Genomic DNA, 19,975 nt, shown 5'->3' on the forward strand with positions numbered 1-19,975 from the left:
CAGAAACACATGTTCTAAAACGTTGGCGTGGAATCTTGGCATAGCAAAAATGGCATAGCAAACATTGGAACGAGTTGGACGTCTGAATGCCCTTTGAATTCCAAGTTTTCTGGTGTTGTCTTACAAGGCAAGACTGACGGCGTGCGTGCATATTTTTTTTTTTTTGAGTGATTATCGAATTTGGTGCATGTTTATCGAGAAATTCACAAACGCAGAGAATAATTCCATGCCGTGATTATCCGTGTTACAGGTTTCCAAAAGACAGTGCGCTGCTTTCTGCCTGAGAACGTGCTGTTCGGAGAGATAGTTAGAGGGCTACGGAGGCTGACCACCTCTGTTCTGTTCACTTCGAAGAATGCTGCTTCGACAGAGCGGGGCAGACAATTAACCAGACTGCGGCCTGGCAGTGCACCTTCGATATTTCCTGCTTTCCGAGTGCATCTGCAAAAACCTGTTAGTTTCTACCTCCTTGACGTAGCTTCAATAGAATGTAGTCACAAAAATAAGCAATTGCGTCTAAAACAAGATGAGACAATTTTGAAATCTGTTTTATCTTGCCGACGAAACCGAAACCAAAACACCGATATATACGAAGTTGCCAAAATCGGTGAGTGGCGTTGTACCAAACATCGAATTACCTCGTTTATAGGCTATGAAGGCTGCGCTGCCATGACAACACTCGTCGCCAACGGAAGTTGATAAATAATATGCGTAACTAACGCCACAGCAATCATTTTTATAAACAGTCAATCTGGGGTACGTCTCCTGGAGTTATGCGGTTGTGCGCGACATCGGTGCTTCGGTTTTGGTTCCGTCTGTAAACTTATTAGAACTCGATAACTCTGGAAATATTACTGGGGGCTCCCAGTTTACTTAATTGCCTCTTTTTTTTCTAACTTTAGCTTTAATTATTTCAACTTTCTTATATATATTCTCTGGTAATCTGCCGACACACACACAAGCACATATATGAAAGAGGCGAGCAAATGTCACGTTCCCCTTGATCTTGAGTATCTGCTGGCGCATTTCTTAAAACAAGCAATATATACTACAGCCCTTTTGTACCACAATAGTGTGCCAGCAAGCTCTATATGTGAAGCATCCCTCGACAACAGATTGATCTGAAAGCGTCGCGCGTATTTCATTGCGGTCTATGACGCTTCTGCCCGTTTTTCCTCTAGCAAAATGGCCGCTGGCGGCTTCACTTACTCCCGTTGGCGGCGGCCAGGGCTGCCAAGAGTGCTCTCTCGAGACTGACGGCGCGAATCGAAACAAAAAAGTAGTTGTCTAAAGTTCCAATGCCTCTCACTAAAAATGCACATAAAAACACAATTATGAAAATTATTTGTTTCATTAATTTTAGAACGTTTTTTATAGCTCTCCCGACTTTTTTGTCTGCGTTCATTATATGGAGCAATGGCGGCACGCATCATGTTTCGTGTGTTGACCACGACCTCCTCTATGAAGTGGTGTTGACATAGCAGTGAATAACAGCGATCTTCCTTGCATTTGGATGACGTTGACCGCCTCTTGCTTTGTGTTCGTGTGAAGGCACGTTGCAGTGTTCGTAACAAAGTTGCGGCGACGTAGCTGCCTTACTCCATGGAGGGCTCTCGGTCCCGGAACACAGTAAGTAACATGCCTGTTTGTATCGCTGCTCGCTTACGCGTAACCTTCTAATAACGCACGAAGCTGCCTCGTTCGCTAAATGCTGACGAAAATTGCAAACGTTGTTGCCCTGGCATTGTTCCCTTTATATAGGTTTTGAATAACCTCTCATGATCCGTCAAAAAGTTTTATTGCATGTTTGTTGAACAGCATCTTAAGCGCGAAAGTATTGATCGGTGCAGAAAATCTACTTGTATGTTTTAAATAACTCGTGTCAGTCAGTTAATAGAATTAGGAACAATACCATTCCTTTGCTCGCACTTGTTTTGCTAGCAATATTTTTCCGTTGTCTTTTTTTTTTTAGGCTAGTTACCTGTCACGTACGCCAGTGCGCGACAGTGAACGTCGCTCAGTTGCGAAACCGGTACCACCTCAGTTTCTGTTATGAAAGAAGCGGAACTCTTTAGCGGTCGGTCATTCGGCAACGACATATGCGCGCGCAAATTTCAGCCGAACCGGCCCAGATCGCCGAAAGAGCAGCTGCGGTTTGTGTGTATATGTCATGCAAATTGTGCGATGTGTCCTTTTTGTGTCGATAATGCTCACGATCGTACTCCGGTACACGCGAAAAACGTTCTCGTGTTTCGCTGTTGATAATTTTGGTGTTGCATATGTGTGAGCACCGTGACCTGTGCCGACCCTCATCTCCATTGCCAAGCAGGCCCTGCTCCTTCCTTGTGCGCTTGCTAGGTGTCCTTGTACCGGCACTGTTTGTGCCAGTTGCTGCGCGTTCGTCGTGGCCTTTGCTTGACACTCGAAGAAGTCGCAGGCACTTTGTCGGTAACCTCGAGTACCTTGTTGGTCTGAATGAAGTGTCTTTCTTGGCGCGGTCTGATTAATTCGCGCGCGCTTCAAGCTGCGAGTCGGGAAGACTCACTTGATGGGATAGCACATGACACTCGCGTTTTACGAGCTGTGAATGTAGCCCATGCGTACACTGTTTTGCAAAGGTAAAATGCAACGTGCATGTTTTTTTGTTTGTTTTTTCCATGCTGTTCTCCTCTGAGGGTTATAACTACCCACCGAGTTGGTTAAATGTGTTTTCCATTCGGTGTACCGTTTGTGACACCGTAAGTGAAAAATATTTTATGAACGAAAAAAAAAGGCTTTATTCTGATACTAAAGTTACAACCTAATGAAGCCGATAAATACTGAATTCAAGAAATGTACAGGAATATACTGGGGGTGTTATTTGCAGTTTTTATTATCAGTACAGACTGGATTATAGGCAAATGTCTATTTTGTTCCCTGCGTTCCTATCGTGCTGTTTTTATATATGAGCATGAATTAGAGGTTAAGATGGGCTTTTATAGTGTTTTTATAGTGCCTATAAATGCCTATTTTTGGTGTTCGTGCCTAAACGCTTATAAGTGCATATAAATGCCTATTTCTTGAATCAGCGCCTATATTAGCACTATTTAAGCCCAAACTTTGTTTTCGAGCGTGGCTTGAAACCGGTTTTCACGTAAAAAGGCAACATTGATATTTCCAAAGATTATGAGTTCAGACGAAGTCCTCTAGTTCTGGCAACTTCCGCAAAACAACCGCTAACTGCAGTGAAATGGCACTCGCTGGCCACCACGGCAAATAGCTAGCATGCTGCCAGCGAATAAGAGTGGCGTTTATGGCCGAGGGCGCGGCGACCGTCTTCCACAGACAGTGTCCTGAAGGAACTGGAGAACCAACCTGAAAACTTGGGTGTTGCGGTGGGAAAGGTACAGCAGGTTTTAGGGGCGAAGCTCCTTAGGGCGTGGGCTGTGCGTCCCCTGTAGCCTGTATGTAGCCACCTCTAGTTTAGTTCTTGCAGTGTTCACTAGATGGCGGTACCGTCCCCTGTATGTAGCCACCTCTAGTTTAGTTCTTGCAGTGTTCACTAGATGGCGGTACCGTCTCCTGTATGTAGCCACCTCTCGTTTAGTTCTTGTAGTGTTTACTAGATGGTGGTACTTGTAGCTGATGATGAAAAGATGCAAGATGTTATAAACTAGAAAGCGGTACTTGTAGTTGATGAAAGACGCGAGATCTTATAAAATAGGAATGATGTCACATATGGCGCGTGTCATTGGTTGAAGGCAATCGTTCGATTTAGTGCGGCGACGTACGCTAGGGGGAGCGATGTAATAAAATCGAGTGGGCAAAATGTACAGAGGATTCATGGTTTACCAGGTTTACCTCCGGAGCTTCGCCCACTCATCATCATTCACTTCGTGGATATGGCGGAATTTTTTCTGTGCAGCCGCGGGTAAGTGGAAAATGAATGAAAAGCCATGGAGGGCCACTCATGGAATGCACATGTTGATCCAGTGGTGGTCGAGGCCGCCAAATCGATATACTTTATACAGTGAAGCCTGACACAGGCGCCATCATGTTTACAATCAGCGCTGTACTTAGCACGCATTCTCCTTATGCTTGGATAAACTTGTGCCGTATGAGATCTTTCGGCATATGTCTTTAAGTGACAAACATAAAAAAATGGCAGTGGCTTAGCTCAGCTATGCCAGGATATACGTAGCGTTAGCAAAGGTTCAGCTGATTATTCTTAGCTTTCCAGATATGATGCTTACAGCTGTTCCAATGACACACACACGGTATACGTATTATGTTGCACATGCATATTTATTTTGCCGGGCAACTACTTCGGGATCCGATGAGTTAAGCTTCTCCGCTCTACTGCACCGTTGAGCAGCATTTGCACTCTCCTTCTCCATGGCTATACCACAGTGGCAAACGCCAGTCAGAGGCGCTATCAAGCAGCTCCAGCGCAGTGTCAGATGGCGACTGCACAGGGAAGGCGCGCTCGTCGGCGTCCATATGTCTACCAAGGCTATGACAGCACTACTCTGGAAAGCGCACACTGGCGGCGGTGAGTCGCGCGCGGCCGCGGCCGAGCGCGAGGGAGGTGCTGGCTCCGGTGCGTGACACCACTGATCGTCTGCGCAGCGCATCGAATTGCGCGCACACCGGCGGCGAGCCGCGCGCGGCGGCGGCGGAGTATCATTGCGCATGCGCAGACCAGTGCCACGCGAAATTGGCTCAGCGAGGCCAGTGTAGCTAACGCTACAAAAAAGAATACATAACATGGCTCCAAGGTTTGTCCTACCCCAGTACTAAAAAAAATGACAGCTGTACCAATATGAAAAATGAACTAGAATGGGAATTACTATTATCGCGTCGAATTAAACTACGGTTAAAGTTCCTATGTGAAGTATTTCATGGCAAAATTAACATTCAAAAACGTTTGTACCTAAACAGTCTTCTTTGCACAATGGTAATTGTTTTAGAATTTTAGAATGTCGTATCAAATCTAATTTTTATATTAATTTCTTTTTTTATTAGTTTCATGACTGAATGAGATGGCCTATAAAGAGAACACGCGTGCTGTATCAATAGAGGCGTGTTTTGTTTGACGTTGAAACCCATCTGCTGCAGCGCCTTCGGGTCAAAAATGTCATGTGCAGGCGGATTTTGTTTTGTTTGTAATTTACTTGTTCAAGCACCCCTCTCTAGGTTACATAAGAAGTTGTAGTTAAACACTAGAGGTTCTTGCGTGCCTAATGAAAAGCGTTCTACCACGGTGATTTTTTTCAAATTGGTTTGCTACGAGCCACAGATCCATGATGCGAAGAGGCAAACTGGAATCCCTTGCCTCTCGCCCCATGTAGCCATCGCGAGCCTCATTCCTTGCCTGCTCTCTTCGCTATCGGGGCTGGAGGATCACATGCATGCGCACCAAGAGCATCATGCGTAAGCAAGGTTACGCGCGCATGACGTGCCCCCAGTCTACTCGGGCACGTACGCCATCGATGTTGTGTCGTCTTGGCGTTCTCTGCTGTGTAGTATACCCGTTTCTGTGGGATGGATTAGTCAGCGCGCGTACTTTTGGAGATGCTTGCATGGATCATGTATCGTGACTGCAACCGGCGCCTAGGAAGCGCTGCTGGAACACACGACGTCGCTCCGCTGAAACTGCGGTCAGAGACGACGCACCAACCACAACTGTCAGGGTTGGCGAAGGCAGGAACGACCAGAAGACGAGCGCAAGCGAAATAAGGCAGCGTAATAGTTGTGGTGGTAGTATGTGTGGCTTTACGTGAAAAAAAAAAAAAAAAGCACACGATATGGTTATGATGTATGCCGTAGTGGCAGTTTCCGGTAATTTGGACCATCTGCTATTCTTTAACGACCACTGACATTGCGCAGAACGCGGGCATTTACCTTTTCGTCTCTACCTAAATGCGACCGCCGTGGCCGGAGTCGAACCCACTACCATGGGGTCAGCAGCGGAGCACCCTAGCCACTGGACGTGAAACGAGGGCCGATTAGTGCATAGCATCTCGTGGCCATTGAAAATAAAAATGATAAGCTGACACTCCGTCTGCGTGTTTTATTACTTTTCTTAGCTTTCATTCATCATACTCATTTTGAAAGGACAGTGCAAAGACACGGGGATAAGAAATACATGGAGACAAACAGCGCTGTCTTTATTTTCCCTCTGTATTTGCGCTTCTCGTTCAAAATTATATGAAGCACCTAGCCCAAACCAAAGTATACCCCTCATTCATGCTATACAACAGAACACACAAATTACACATGCCAACTAGAATAATTGTCACGTGCAACGCTCTTAATGAGGTACCGTTTAAAATGCAAGATACAATCAGGTAACGGGACATTTTTTTTTTCGCCTGTTTTTCTAGATATAGCTAGCGTTTTACCAAGTTTTGATGAAGAGTGTACTGTGAGCGACGTCAGAACACCAATGTCAACGTAAAGGAGCGACGTAAAAGCAGGACTATTTTTTGCTGTATACGTCGCTCCCTTCATCTTGGGACGCATGCCCGCGAGAGGGTGAAGTTTCATTCAGTAAAAATTCAGTGTTTTTCCGCGACATGTAGCGCTGTAAAATCTTAACATGCATGATCCTGAGTGCCCAGTGCATCCAGCTTGTAATGCCCAAACCTGAGGGGCCCTCTAAGGTGTTCGCCGGCAGGGGAGAAATTTACCCTGATTAGACCTGATATCCATCTCTTCTGCGGTATCAGTAATCTGCTTATTCGCTCCTGCGCGGCCCTTCCCGGCCACGACAAAACGAAAGAGACCCGGGAGAGTGTTGATTGGATGGTGGACACTGGATTCGCAATGCTAGACAATAAAACGGAAGACCTTAATCTGCGAATAGCACGAGAAATGCACGCCTTTGTTCAACCGTTCGTGCCTTTGTCTTAAACAATATTTTTTTTTGCTTGTAGATACAAGTCACCGATGTCTTTGTTCGAAGTTATTTCAATTTTTGTAGAAGCTTATTGTGCCAATATTTATGATTTTGAAGGCCTAAAACGGTGTTTCACCTGCCTGCCTTTGTCGCCTAAAACACACTTCTTTGGTACCTAAAAATCCGGCCTCTAGAACTTATCAGAAACGCTGCTTTGGAATCGCGAACCCGCGTCATTCAGGTCACCAGTCGAACGCTGTAATCATTGAGCCGCCGCCGCGGTGGTTCAGATATGGCATAAATCTAAATAAATTAAGCTTAATAATAAAACAAGGACTTGCCGCTGATGTAAGGTTCTAGCCCACAACATTTGAGTAATCTTCTACTAAGTTCACGTGTCCAGTATTTAACGTAAGTTCACGTAATGCGTAATGCAAGGTAATGTGCAAGGTAATATGTAATGCTCACCCAAGAACATGTTTGTGTAAGTTCACATGTGTAATGAGGGACACGATGACCCGAAGGTACCGAACCACGGCCGTGACCTGCGGGTCAGAAGTCGAGCACCAAAACCATACCGTGGCGGGAAATAAATAGATGAATGAATAAATAAATGTGAAATTCGTGAATTCTGAATTCTGGTTGATTACCGGCGCGAAATTTAAAAAAAACAATTGACCTTCATTTTTCTTTTTAATAATCAAAATATCATCGCGAAATTAAAGAGATGCACTGAACCAGTTGAACTGTTTTGGTTTTTCCTCTGATGATGACGGTGGTCCACGTAAGATCGTCAGCCAGAGCTTTCGCATTCAGTTGCGTTGTTTCATGAAACCGAGCAGCCATAAGCTTATTTACATAGAGTAATCCAGTTGCACTGTGGAACGCATCCGACTGCGTTTTAAATCGTAAAACCTTTAGGATCTATCTATCTATCCGCCTACGTCTGGGTACTCTCGTGATCGCGCCCTTAACTTGGAGTAAACTAAAATTAGTATGGGCGGGTAAGATGGTTCGACGAATATGACTCGCTGGCCATGGCATGAATAATGCTACAATCACGTCGCCTACGACGTCGTCAAACTCTTTCCGCCAAACGTGGGGCACATATCCGCGGGCGGTTATGTGCCACAGGTATGCGGGTAGGTGTCATGGGCGATTGACAGCTACGGCTACATTGGTGATTTCAACGCGAGAGTGTTAAGGAAAAGGCTGACGTCGTCAGTGTTGACCCCAAATATGCAAATAAGTATCAGGGCCCCAGCAGGAATCGAAGCCAAGCATTCTGCGTGGCAATCAAGTATTTTACCACAGAGGCACGCCAGGTCTCGATACAGCTTCGGAAAAAGACACTATTCTATAATGTAATGTTGGTGAAACGTCAATTGCGGTTGCAATGCTGACTATCCAGTTTTATATTCATTACACAAATACTTCTATGGTGCAGCCGTCACGACAGGTTATAACATCGTTAAGCGCCATCCACTCAGGTTGATTCATGTAGCAATATCCAGGGCTACCATCCTCGCGAGTACAAGTGCTATACCTATCAGTTTACCGCCTGTGATGTTGCGAACACTCATGTTTCTGTTTGCATCGTTACGCAAACGGAAACAAGTGGTTATATAAAACATATGCGACTGTTGAACATATGTCTGTGCGTACATATGTTAAGCGTCATTTTGTAATGTTTCGCTAATTATAGCACGGTCACCTTCCCTCCGCATGTTTCGCATAACGTCGATTCGCAAGGTATATGGGATCTGCTGAACTTTTTTTTTCTTCTTCGTATCTCGTGTGGGCAGGTGATAGCTAGCGAAAACCAGGGTCGGTAGTAACGTGAAGGCTCTTCTCGCTCAAATGATGGGTCTCACAATCGGTAGATCCTGGAGGCAGCGTACTTGAAATTGAATTTAGGGTTTTCACGTGCCAGAATCGAAGTATACTCGCCATAAGCACGGTTCATGGAGGGAGAACGACCAACTTGGATCAACTTAATGGTGTTTCTTAAAGTGCACCGAAACCCAAGTACGGGAACATTGCATTTCGCTCTCGTTGAAATGCAGCTGCTGTGGCCGATAAGCGAGTCCATGTATTCGATATACAGACGCTCGCTGGATTCAATGCCAGACGGTTGTCTCGTCCGCGATGTCCACTCTTCGTATCATCGATGACCGCTCGCCGATTGTGGTCCCGTCAGTCATCTTCTCTGACCATCTCCCATCTTCACCTCTTATCCCTTCCCTTGGGAACCACTACAGATGTGCATGCAGTAAAAGCTTGTGCTGGGTCTATAGTTGGTACATAGCAAAACAAGAAGATAACTTTTCTGGCGCAAACAATACGAAAAAAATAGGAGCTGAGAAAATAGACAGGCACCAAATTAACAACTGCTTTGTTCTTCTCACAGCATCGCATTTAGTATACTCCAGAAACCACATGAATCGCATGCGCACGCGCAGCCTCGTATTCTATACGTAACGACTCATCAAATACCATGGAACATCACACCACAATTCCTGAACGCACACGCTTAGTGATTGATTGATATGTGTGCTTTAACGTCCCAAAACCACGACATGGTTATGAGAGACGCCGTAGTGGAGGGCTCCGGAAATTTCGACCGCCTGGGGTTCTTCAATCTGAGCACACGGGCCTACTACATTTCTGCCTCCATGGAAAAGCAGCCGCCGCAGCCGTGATTCGATCCCGCGACCTGCGGGTCAGCAGCCGAGTACCTTAGCCACTAGACCACCGTGGCGGGGCCACACGCATGCATATTGCACACGTAAAACGGGATATTCTAGCCCCGCCGCGTGTAGTCCACGAACGCTAACTTATGTATCCTGCAGTCCACGAACGCTAGCTTCTATATATACTACGTAGCATAAAAGAAAATATAAGATGGAAAGATATAAATATTACGTTCAAAATTGTTCGCATGGTTATCAGGAAGCTTACACCGAGCAGCATTTTCGTTCTTTGCTGTTCCTAAAGTTTTCCTGTCGATGGAGGCGAAAATGTTGTAGGCCTGTGTGCTCAGATTTGGGTGCACGTTAAAGAACCCCAGGTGGTCGCGATTTCCGGAGTTCTCCACTACGGCGTCTCTCATATTTATATGGTGGTTTGGGCACGTTATAAACCCCATATATCAATCAATCTAGTTTTCTTGTTTTCTGGTGTCAGTTCACCTATTTCCTGTCCTGGTATACAACGATGGCGTCGCTCGGTTGCAGCAAGTTCACATCAAAGCTTGATCCCGGCTGCGGCGGCTGCATTTCCGATGGAGGCGGGAACGCTGCAGACCCGTGTGCTCAGATTTGTGTGCACGTTAAAGAACCCTAGGTGGTCGAAATTTCCGGAGCCCTCCACTACGGCGTCTCTCATAATCATATAGTGGTTTTGGGACGTTAAACCCAACAAATCAATCAATCACATCAAAGCTTGAGAGCGAGCATGAGTTCGTGTTCGTTAGGTGATCTGTATTCATCGAACAAGTGGAAACGAAGACAGTGGTGCGTTGTGAAATATTTTGTTTCCCGCGCATGCAATCACCGAGAGGTTGTGTGTCACTGATGCCATCAGCGAAAGTGGGACTCTAAATTGCGATAGCCGCCTTGAACGTGGCCAGCAAGACCAGCTGCTTCAAAGCGAAATTGCGATTGGAAACTGTACGTAAAAGCAATGACCGTTTTCCTGAATTGCGTTGCATACGTGGTCGGTATTTCGGCTGCCTGATGCGATCACAGTGTATTAACACCGTACTTGTCATCGTAGGAAGTGTTTCTTTGCGCATTGCGATAACAGCAACATATGAGGATGATATTACCAGTGCGAAGCTTCGCCTGGGCAACAGGCGCGTTCATGTATGTTATGCTGTTGACTGCGTGTTGACTGCGAGTAAAGATTGCGTTTCACCTACTTGGATTTACGAAAGTCAGCTCACGGCCGGTCGTGACCAAGATTTTGGCTACCCGTCGATGCCTTCGCGCCCCATAAAAAATAACGTGAGCGTGTCCAGAAAGTTCTTGCGTCTCCAAAAGAAGGAAAACAACGATGCCGATCCAGTATGTGCCGAAATTTAGGAAATGTTTTCGTGCCTTTGCCTTGTTTTTCCAATGGCCCAGTTCCTGCTCGGATGCGCCTTTTTCACCGAAATAAATTTTAACGCCCCAATAGAGCTTCTTGTTCTCCCCTCCCCCCCTCCCCCCCTTTCGCAGGGGCGTCTGCGCAAGTAGGCGTTTGGTGTGTAGCGACTCCCTTCCACGTCTAGCCGTGCGTGGCTGAGCCTTGTCCGGGGAAAAGGTAATCCTGAGGGTTGAGCCGATGCCGGGTGATTAGACCTTTAAGGCCCCCGGCGGAGGTAACACACGCCTTTGACGTCGGCTTCTCGTAGACGGCACCCATGGGCTGACCCACCCAAGGGAAATCCACAGTCGCCTTTTCCTATTTCTCACCCTACATCTTCGTATTTTCTTCTCTTTTAATCTATCCTGCCATCTTCTCTTTTCTATTTACTTCCGAATTTCCTGGCGGCTAGGGTGAACCGTGTGTAATTGCTCAAACTTGGGTAGTTATATACGGTTATAGCGGCGATGCATGGCTGGCGGCTTCAAGTGTTCTACCTTGCAGCGTCCCGTCCCCTTGTTGGGCTCGGTGGTGAGTGGCCACCATCGCCGCCGAACATTATATTTCATGTGTGGCACACTTCTCCCCCCCCCCCCCCTCCCTGATCATCGCCTGAAAAGGTGGCGCACCGAACAGGTTGTACTTTCCAAACCAAAACCATTCTTCCCCAAGTATCATGTAGTACATAACCAGAAAGAAAATAAGACAATCCGATCAATTTCACCTTTTTTTGTATCGAAACCCCTCGCGGAAGCAATTGGCCCAAGATATAATGTCACCGAGATGGGAAGCGGCGACCTTATTCTAGAGGTCCGCAACAAGCTACAGTATGATAATCTCTCAAAACTTGCAGCAGTCGGCGACGTCCCAGTATCAGTAGGCCCACATAGATCCATGAGCATAGTCCGCGGCATCATGTCTGATGATATCTTTTTCAACTCTCAAAAAGTGACCTATTAGAAAGCTGGCAAGACCAGAATGTAGTCGGCTGCAGACCCGCAAATGGCGAGATCGAATCCCGGCCGCATAGCATGAGCTTCTTCCTTCGTGGGGATTTAAATACCACGGATAATTATCCTAGCTGAAAGAGGGGGCAATCACGCAGGGAGAAAACCTGTGACGAAGGCTCCGCGCAGGCTGGGGATCACCGCATCGACAGCCATTTTGGTTTTCTTGTGGCGCCCCCTATAGTCACTGAAAGTTGCGAATACTGTAGCGTTGCCTGTGTATTTTCGGAAATCGCAATGGCGGCTGAAGACCGTGAAACTGCAGCTCTCACGCCGTCCTGTCCCCCAGATCCTTACAGGCGTCTACGGATGGTCTTGCATGCCTGCCGTATACGCATACTACTGTGCTAATGGGTGAAGATAAAACCGTAGTCACGCCCGTATGCAACTACCGAATGAAAGAGCGTGAACAAGTCTGTGATATAGTTCTTGCGGCAGGCGACTTGTGGGGTTTTATCATTACAGCCCGTGTACACGCGTTTCATTGTGTCCGGCTGTAATGTCCGGCGGCCGAGATGAGATAGCGGCCCGCGTTGTGTGCCCACGTCTCGCCTCTTCCCGGGCGCTTTGAATGGGTTAGTGCGCCAGGAGTGTCTGCCCCTATGCGAGCACGCCGCGCCGCTCGTTGTCCGTGGGCGGATCTGCGCGGATGCACGTGGTCAGCGTGTCCCGGATAGATTCCGTCGCTCACGTTCTGCCGTCTGATGGCCGGCCTGCCTCCCTTGGTTACGTGGGCGCTGATGTGGGTGCACCGCGACCAGGCCGCGCGCACCAGGTCGGCTTGCTGGTGATTGTTGTGAAGCAACGTGAATTGGGCCACGATATGGCCCCCTACTTGATTAATCTCTTCGATGAATATGAGAGGAAGCGGTAGTGATAATGAGCGCTTTAGTGAAAGCTGCAGCCCCTTGCGCAATTGTGAAGGGCTACTACGGTGGTACGGCCATTGCGTATACTTTCGGCACATACGGTAATGTTTAGGAAGAGGAAACTGTTCTGTGAAAATTAAAATTTCCTGTCGATGCCATGGAGTTATATTCCTCGCGCTTCGGATGTAACTTCTTTTATTGTTCTTTTTTCAACTTTTGCGGAGCTGCTCGGCGCCGAGTCATGTAGTGGACACGCGATAATACACAACTTGTTGAGCTTCTTGACAACATGTATCTATAGTGCAGACTAGACCCCTCTGTTTGCAAACAGCGTGACTTCACTGCGAGCACCCCGCTCACCCTCGGTGCAGGTGCTTGTTGGCTAGAAATTCCGCCGGCAGGATCTTGCTGCATAGCAGCGCTGCTTGTGTTGGCGTTCCTGCGATAGAATTTTTGGCGAATTGCCATTTTCCAATGTTCCAGCTTTTAAAGGGAAGGGTCACTGCCTATAGTGCATGATTCTGTTAGATTAATATGTCGTATATAATCTTCGACGATGGCAGCCATAAAAAAAAAAAAAAAATCTTAGCCTCTTCGAAAGCGAACGTTCTGGATGTTCACGGTGCTTTGGGGAGTATTTGCATGATCATGGATGTGAACGTACTCCATTTCCATAGCGACATCTGCACTGCAGTTTTCAACGAGCTATATCATTGGCGGCCGCAAGGTTTTGAGCTGATCTTTGCGAGGTCACTGATAAGATTTTCACTCAATGCGATAAAATGTGATCGGAGATGAGCGAGAAACAAGAAACAGATTTTGCTGTGCGTTAGGCTGAGGTTAACAAATCTCCGTGAAAATTAAAGCGAAGTTTTCCTATGCGGCGTTCCTCATAACCCATTGAAAGTTTATGCGATCGTAAACCCGATAATTTAATTATACAGATGATCTCTTGTGCAGTCATCTGACTGCAACTGATGCTTGCATCTTGTTTTGCATACTTACTGCGCTTTTTAAACCTGATGCACAGCGTGTAATGCGCATTGTCACTTCATAAATATCGAGCCGTAAATGTACCAAGTATGTGAGAAACAAGAATCTACTCTCTTTTCATTAAGACGTACGAGGTCTTCGATAATACATATTCGCCGTGGCGAAGCATATAGGGAGCTTCGGCTGCCAAAACATGCTAATAGCTCGTGCGCACTTATATCTTTCGGGCCGGAGATCAGGCACTCTTTTTATTTACACGCAGCGCAAACGCTGACATGTACCGACCCGCAGATGACCGCGTAAAATGCATTTTTTTAACCTCGACTAAAATGTCGAATCGTGAAATTCCATCGAGAGCCGGTTTCTGCCTTCGGCCTGCAATGAGTGCGAATGTTTTAGCGTACAAGACTCATCGTTATTCTTTTTTTTTTCTAATTGCGACAAATACTTGCTTTCAAGGCATAATATTTTTGCGAGTATGTTTGTTAAATGTGGGCAGTTAGGCCGGTGTTGTGTATCAAGTGAAGTAGTGTATTGTGGAATGTGTTGTCATGTATCCAGTGGTTGTAACTGGCTGCGTCGTTGTAGCGAAGGCCGGCTTGAAGGAGATGACGGGAGCGTTCTGGCTGCAACCCTTTACATGTCCATATAAGGTGGTATGCATCTGCTTGCATCGCTGGAGTGGGACAATACGGACACGTATCACCAACTCGCAAATGTGACCAGTTCCATGATAATATAAGGGCCGGTGTAAAAGCCACCCCTGCCCGAAGCCTCATAAGCACAACTTCCTCCGCCCCAGTAATGTGAAGGGGGAGAGAGCAGACACACGGTGGAATGAGAGCACGTGTTCTTGCCGGAGAACATTTTTACGGGTATGGAGTAAGTTAAGGGGCTGAGATGGAAGAGAATGGCTGGAAGGTCCATGTTTGGAGGGCAGGGTGCCTGCTGGTCAGAAGCACTCTTGTGTGGGTTCGCAGCATGGCCTTGAATCCAACGTTCTTTTACGCAAGTAGCTGTATTATGGTTTAGCTTATGAATCGCCTCGCAGATCTCCATCACCTTGTGTACTTTCTTAAGCTCCTTAATAGCTCCTAAGGAATCAGTGTATACGTCAATCTGCTTAATTGTATACGCAGCTTAGAGGTGGCATCCTGGATTTCGTTACGTATGGCTTGATGTTCAATCACAAGAGGAGTGGCTTCCGTAGATAGGTAACGCTGGTGGCCACTAACAAAATTATGCGTAGTACTCAGGAATGATGTCCTTCCACCGTCTTGTAGGATAGCAGCACCTGTATATAGTTTGCAGGTATTAGCGCAAGGGGCCTCGATGATGGAGCGTTTGTCAATTGTAGATGATGTATCGGAGCGCCGTAACTTTGTTGTTTTATTAGATGTGATGGTGGTGAATTCCCAGGGAGGCATAGCCTTGGGCTGGTTGTCAATGCGAAAGCCACGTTGAAAGTGAGCATACAACGCAGCAACAACCGGTACAGGTTGCCTTTTGATTTCACGAGCTTTTTCTATTTGCGAAATAAGCTCTGCGGTTGTGTTAAGCTGGGCGTGCTCCTGTAAAGTTGGTATGGGAGTGGTGCGAGGTAACGCTGTTATTGTGCGCATAGCATCGCGGTTAATAATCTCTAACTGTGCCAAAGTTAATCGTTGAAATTGCTCCTGGTATAGAATTCTTGGCTGCAGAACTGTGCGGACGAGCTGCCGAGCTACATGTGTACGAGCTCCAGCTGCTTTCGATGCAATGCGGCGAATCAGATGAAGTGTTTTCGTGGAACTCTGTCTGACTTTGCGAAGCCAGTGTACTCCACTGCCGGACTGATGAATATGAAGACCTAGTATGCGAACCTGCAAACCTCAGGAATAGTCACTGCACCTAGTGTAAATGTAAAGGGGCACTTCTTGATTTTTTTTCGCGTCCTGCCTTGTTAGCCACCTGAACATAGCTTGATTTTTGGGTGGACATGTCTAACCCTGCGTTCCGATTTTAGTTCTTAAGGACATCAAGGGCTTTCTGAAGCTGTTGAACTTGTCTTGAGACGTCTTTATGCACAGACCATAAAGTCACATCATCAGCGTATATCAGAAACCTCACGTCTGGAATTCGGTGTATTTGCCACGCTAGAGGTAATAGAGCAATGTTGAACAGGAGAGGAGCCAAAAACGGATCCTTGCGGAACACCTCTGTTGGACATGAGGCTACCTTTAGGCTTTCCATCTATTCTTATCGCAAATGTGCGGCTGTGAATAAAATATTAAACAAATCTTCCTACCCGCAGTGGAAATCCGAGCTCGATGAGGTTGGATAAAATGACGTCACGGTTTATGTTGTCGTAAGCTTTCGTTACGTCCGTTGCTACTACAGTGCGTACTACACTACAGCGGACAGTGCGTACTGCGTGGCTGTGTGGAGAAACTTGTAAAATGTCATCTGACAAGATAGAAAGACAGTCTTCAGTCCCCAAATAAAAACGGAACCCGAGTTGAGCCGGATGGTACTTATTGTGGCGTTCAAGCCACCAGGAAACACGTGTGGTCAGCATCTTTTTAAGCAAGCTTGCAGACAGTAGCAGTCAATGAAATTGGGCGTAACATTGCAGGTTATTTGGAGACTTTCCGGGTTTGGGAATCGGGACGACAACTGAGTGTTTCCAATCAGATGGGACGTGCTTAGTCTCCCATACTTTATTAATAGCCTATAGAAGTGCATCGAGAGCTTCACCTTCCATGTTCTTGAAAAGTTCGTAAGGAATACCGTCGGGACCAGGTGTTGTTCCTTAGGGAGAAGTTTCAATCGCCGCTATTAGTTCGGCCATGCCGAAAGGACTGGATATATGGCCGAAAGGACTGGATATATGGCCGAAAGGACTGGATATATCGGATTTGGCACTTGGGTCAAGCTCGTCGATTTCGGGGCAGGTTATGGAAGATGCGCTATCATACTTCGGGAAAAATGTTCTTACAGCCTGCTCTGCAAATTCTTGTGGCGTACTTTGCATCGATAACCTAACGCTCGCTGCAGGGTCGTTGTTCACGCGGCACATACTCACACACAATATTCTCAGTTTCACCGCCCGCAAAAGGTAAAGCAATATTGTCGATGCCTTTCAGCGCACACTAGATGCCGCAATAAACACTGCACAATTTCGAAGACGATGCCGCTGTTCGTCGCACAAGTCGCCACTTGTGTTCACTTCTCCAAGATAAACAGCCAGCCAGCGAAGTATTTGGACACGCAGTTTGCCGCACACATATATGCACCTAGATGTTCCCTGGCACATACCACATTTAATCTTGCCACATCAAGCTGAAGTTGATGCTTTTAAACAAAGAAAAAAATCACAGCATATCCACGGAGTGACTCATGATGATAGGAGTGAAGCGTCCGTCTGTCCGTCCGTCTGTCCGTCCGGCATCTAGGGGGCGCTCCAAGTACCGCCATGTCGCATCTTTTCCTCATTTATTCATCATATACAAGTATCGCCATCCAGCGGACATTCTAAGGACTAAACGAGAGGTGGCTACTACGACCACCACACGGGACATTCGACCCACGGCGTAAGGAGCTTCGCCCTTGAAACATTTCCCAAGCACCGCGTGACCACACCACGCCGAGGCACCAGCGGGTTTGTTTTAAAAACCGCCGCCTTTCAGGTGCGCCGGTGACGCCACGCTGTGACGTATTCCAGTAGAGGTGTATTTTCTTCCATTTGTTTTCTTTTGCTTTAATCTGTTGTATTGTGAGGCATGACACATGAGGTTTGTCGAGTTCTCGTGAGGTCGGCGGGTCTGACAAAAAACATCCAAATTTCAGGAAAGTCAGTTTAACACGTAAAAACATTGCAGAATTATACACTGTATCCCCTGAGCCGCATGGGTTAGGCGAACGTAGTGATGTTAGGCGAACCGGTGCTCTTTTCAGAGACCGTAGCACGCGCAGTAAGTGCTGGAGACGTGGAGTTCAATATGTATAAGAATCAAGCGCTTAGTAACATCAGGCCATAGTGAGCGACTGATTGGCCTAAGTAAGGCCAGGCTCAGGTGAAGTAAATCTGTGGTCAGACACAGCTTTAGAAATACGCGGCATTTCCTCCTCAAAAGGCGGATGCACACAAGCGTGCACTCATGGTCGTTCACTGCAGACTGACGTCATGACCTGAACGGCCGGGGACCCCGCCTTCGGAAAACATTGCTGATTTCATGGCGCGGAATTATTTTGTTAGTCCCGAAAGGCGATCGGCTGCCGCGCTTCAGTTGCCCGGACGGGGTCTCTCCGGACTTCCTCAGTTGTATTCGACTAGGTTCATATAATGAGGCCTATAACATGTTATATGATGGCTGATTATATGAGATTACGGCTATGTGACGGTTGGTAACCAGGTTATAGGTTGATAAGATGGTCGTACATACGCAAAGACGCACTTCCAGAAAGCTATCATGCCTATGACTACTAAGTTGGACGTTAGCGCACAAGGCGCACATATGGCAGCCTACCTCATCGAAATACACCATCATATATGCCATCGGCAGCACTACAGGGTTGCGACATTGATTCCCCCGCGAGAAAGACGTCCTTTGCCCTTCCATGCCGTTGACGGCAGTTTAGGAAAGCCCAGCGAGGGACACGTGTGAGCAGCCGTTGCTTATATGAGGCTGAGAAAAGTGCCTGACGAAGGTGAGCGTCTGGCATTCAACGGAGGCCCGGCTTCCCGGTGTCCGTGAAAGTGCAAATGGAGAGTTTGAAACTCCCACGAAGCACGTCGCCGTGGGAAGTGGTTATGCATAACTTCTAGGTAGGTGGAGAAAAGCATCGACGAAGGTTGTAGCAAGGAAAGCTCCACGTTTACGATCGATGATTGGGATGCTGCATTGAATAAATGTTGCAGTTAATTCATGTAGTAGATTGCTCGGTGCTGGGCGATATGTCGAATATGTGGCCAGGCAGTCGCAACGAGTTCCGCAGGTTCGCATTGCGTGGACATTGATTTACTTGAGGATATATAGGGAAGGGAAAGCCGTAGGAACGGCGAATTCCGGGTTCCACCGTTTGCTGACTCCATCATTGAGGGACCGAGCCACGTGTCTGCTCAGAGAGAATCGGATGCCTCTGAAGAACCCGCTCGCGGGCAAGTTGCTACGTTTATGAAACAGCTAGAATAAGGGAAGAAAGGAACAAATAAACTGCTTGAGTAGGTGCCGTTGATGTGTTCTTTTCTTGTCTCAGTTTTGGTTTGCGCAGCACGTACTTTGTTCAAGAGTGGTGCTGCCTTTATTTTTTTTTCTCGAGCCATGATGATATGATGTGTGGGGTTTAACGTCCCAAAACCACTATATGATTATGAGAGACGCCGTAGTGGAGGGCTCCGGAAATTTCGACCACCTGGGGTTCTTTAACGTGTACCCAAATCTGAGCACACGGGCCTACAACATTTCCGCCTCCATCGGAAATGCAGCCGCCGCAGCCGGTATCCGAAGTTTCTCGAGCCATGACAGGGTAATGAAGTGGGAGACGCAGTTTTCTGTAAAAACGTATATATTTAATAAACATACGACTTTTTGATATGCTTTAGCAGCGTGACGAGAATATGTTGAATCGCGGAACTGGATCGCGGAAGAGTTTCTGCACCGTCTAAAACCCTGTCTTTGGTTATTTATTGATTGATTTGTGGGGTTTAACGTCCCAAAACCACTATTTGATTATGAGAGACGCCGTAGTGGAGGGCTCCGGAAATTTTGACCGCCTGGGGTTCTTTAACGTGCACCCAAATCTGAGTACACGGGCCTGTCTTTGGTTAGGATGATGTGTTCCGGGGAAGTACTTGGCTATACTCGTTTTCGGTGTTTCTGAACACGAGGTAGGTGACAACTTTGTTTGAAGGTAATGAGCGTAACTTAAACACCATTACGAAGTTCTTCTGTGGTAAGCTTGTCACTGAAAACCAATGATTGTATATTGTCGGAAAATGCGTCATGTCCTGTCAACCGGCATTTATAAAACCACTATGACGCAAGGCGCGTAATTGCTCCACCAGGCGATCACTCTACCGATTGGGCTACCACACAAGGCGTGAATACATAATTCAA

At 46.9% G+C, this 19,975-nt stretch overlaps 1 protein-coding gene across 1 annotated transcript in view; it reads left to right on the plus strand.

Moving 5' to 3' along the window:
* Nucleotides 1-1,419: 1,419 nt before the first annotated feature.
* LOC119161303 (uncharacterized) overlaps nucleotides 1,420-19,975 on the plus strand; it is a 385,199-nt gene continuing 366,643 nt past the window's right edge. Inside the window, exon 1 of the mRNA XM_037413701.2 lies at nucleotides 1,420-1,629. Coding sequence (XP_037269598.2) covers nucleotides 1,603-1,629 — 27 coding nt within the window. The 5' untranslated portion in view covers nucleotides 1,420-1,602. The remainder of the gene's footprint in view (nucleotides 1,630-19,975) is intronic.

The sequence above is a fragment of the Rhipicephalus microplus genome, chromosome X (genome assembly GCF_043290135.1).
Source record: "Rhipicephalus microplus isolate Deutch F79 chromosome X, USDA_Rmic, whole genome shotgun sequence".
NCBI lineage: Eukaryota > Metazoa > Arthropoda > Arachnida > Ixodida > Ixodidae > Rhipicephalus > Rhipicephalus microplus.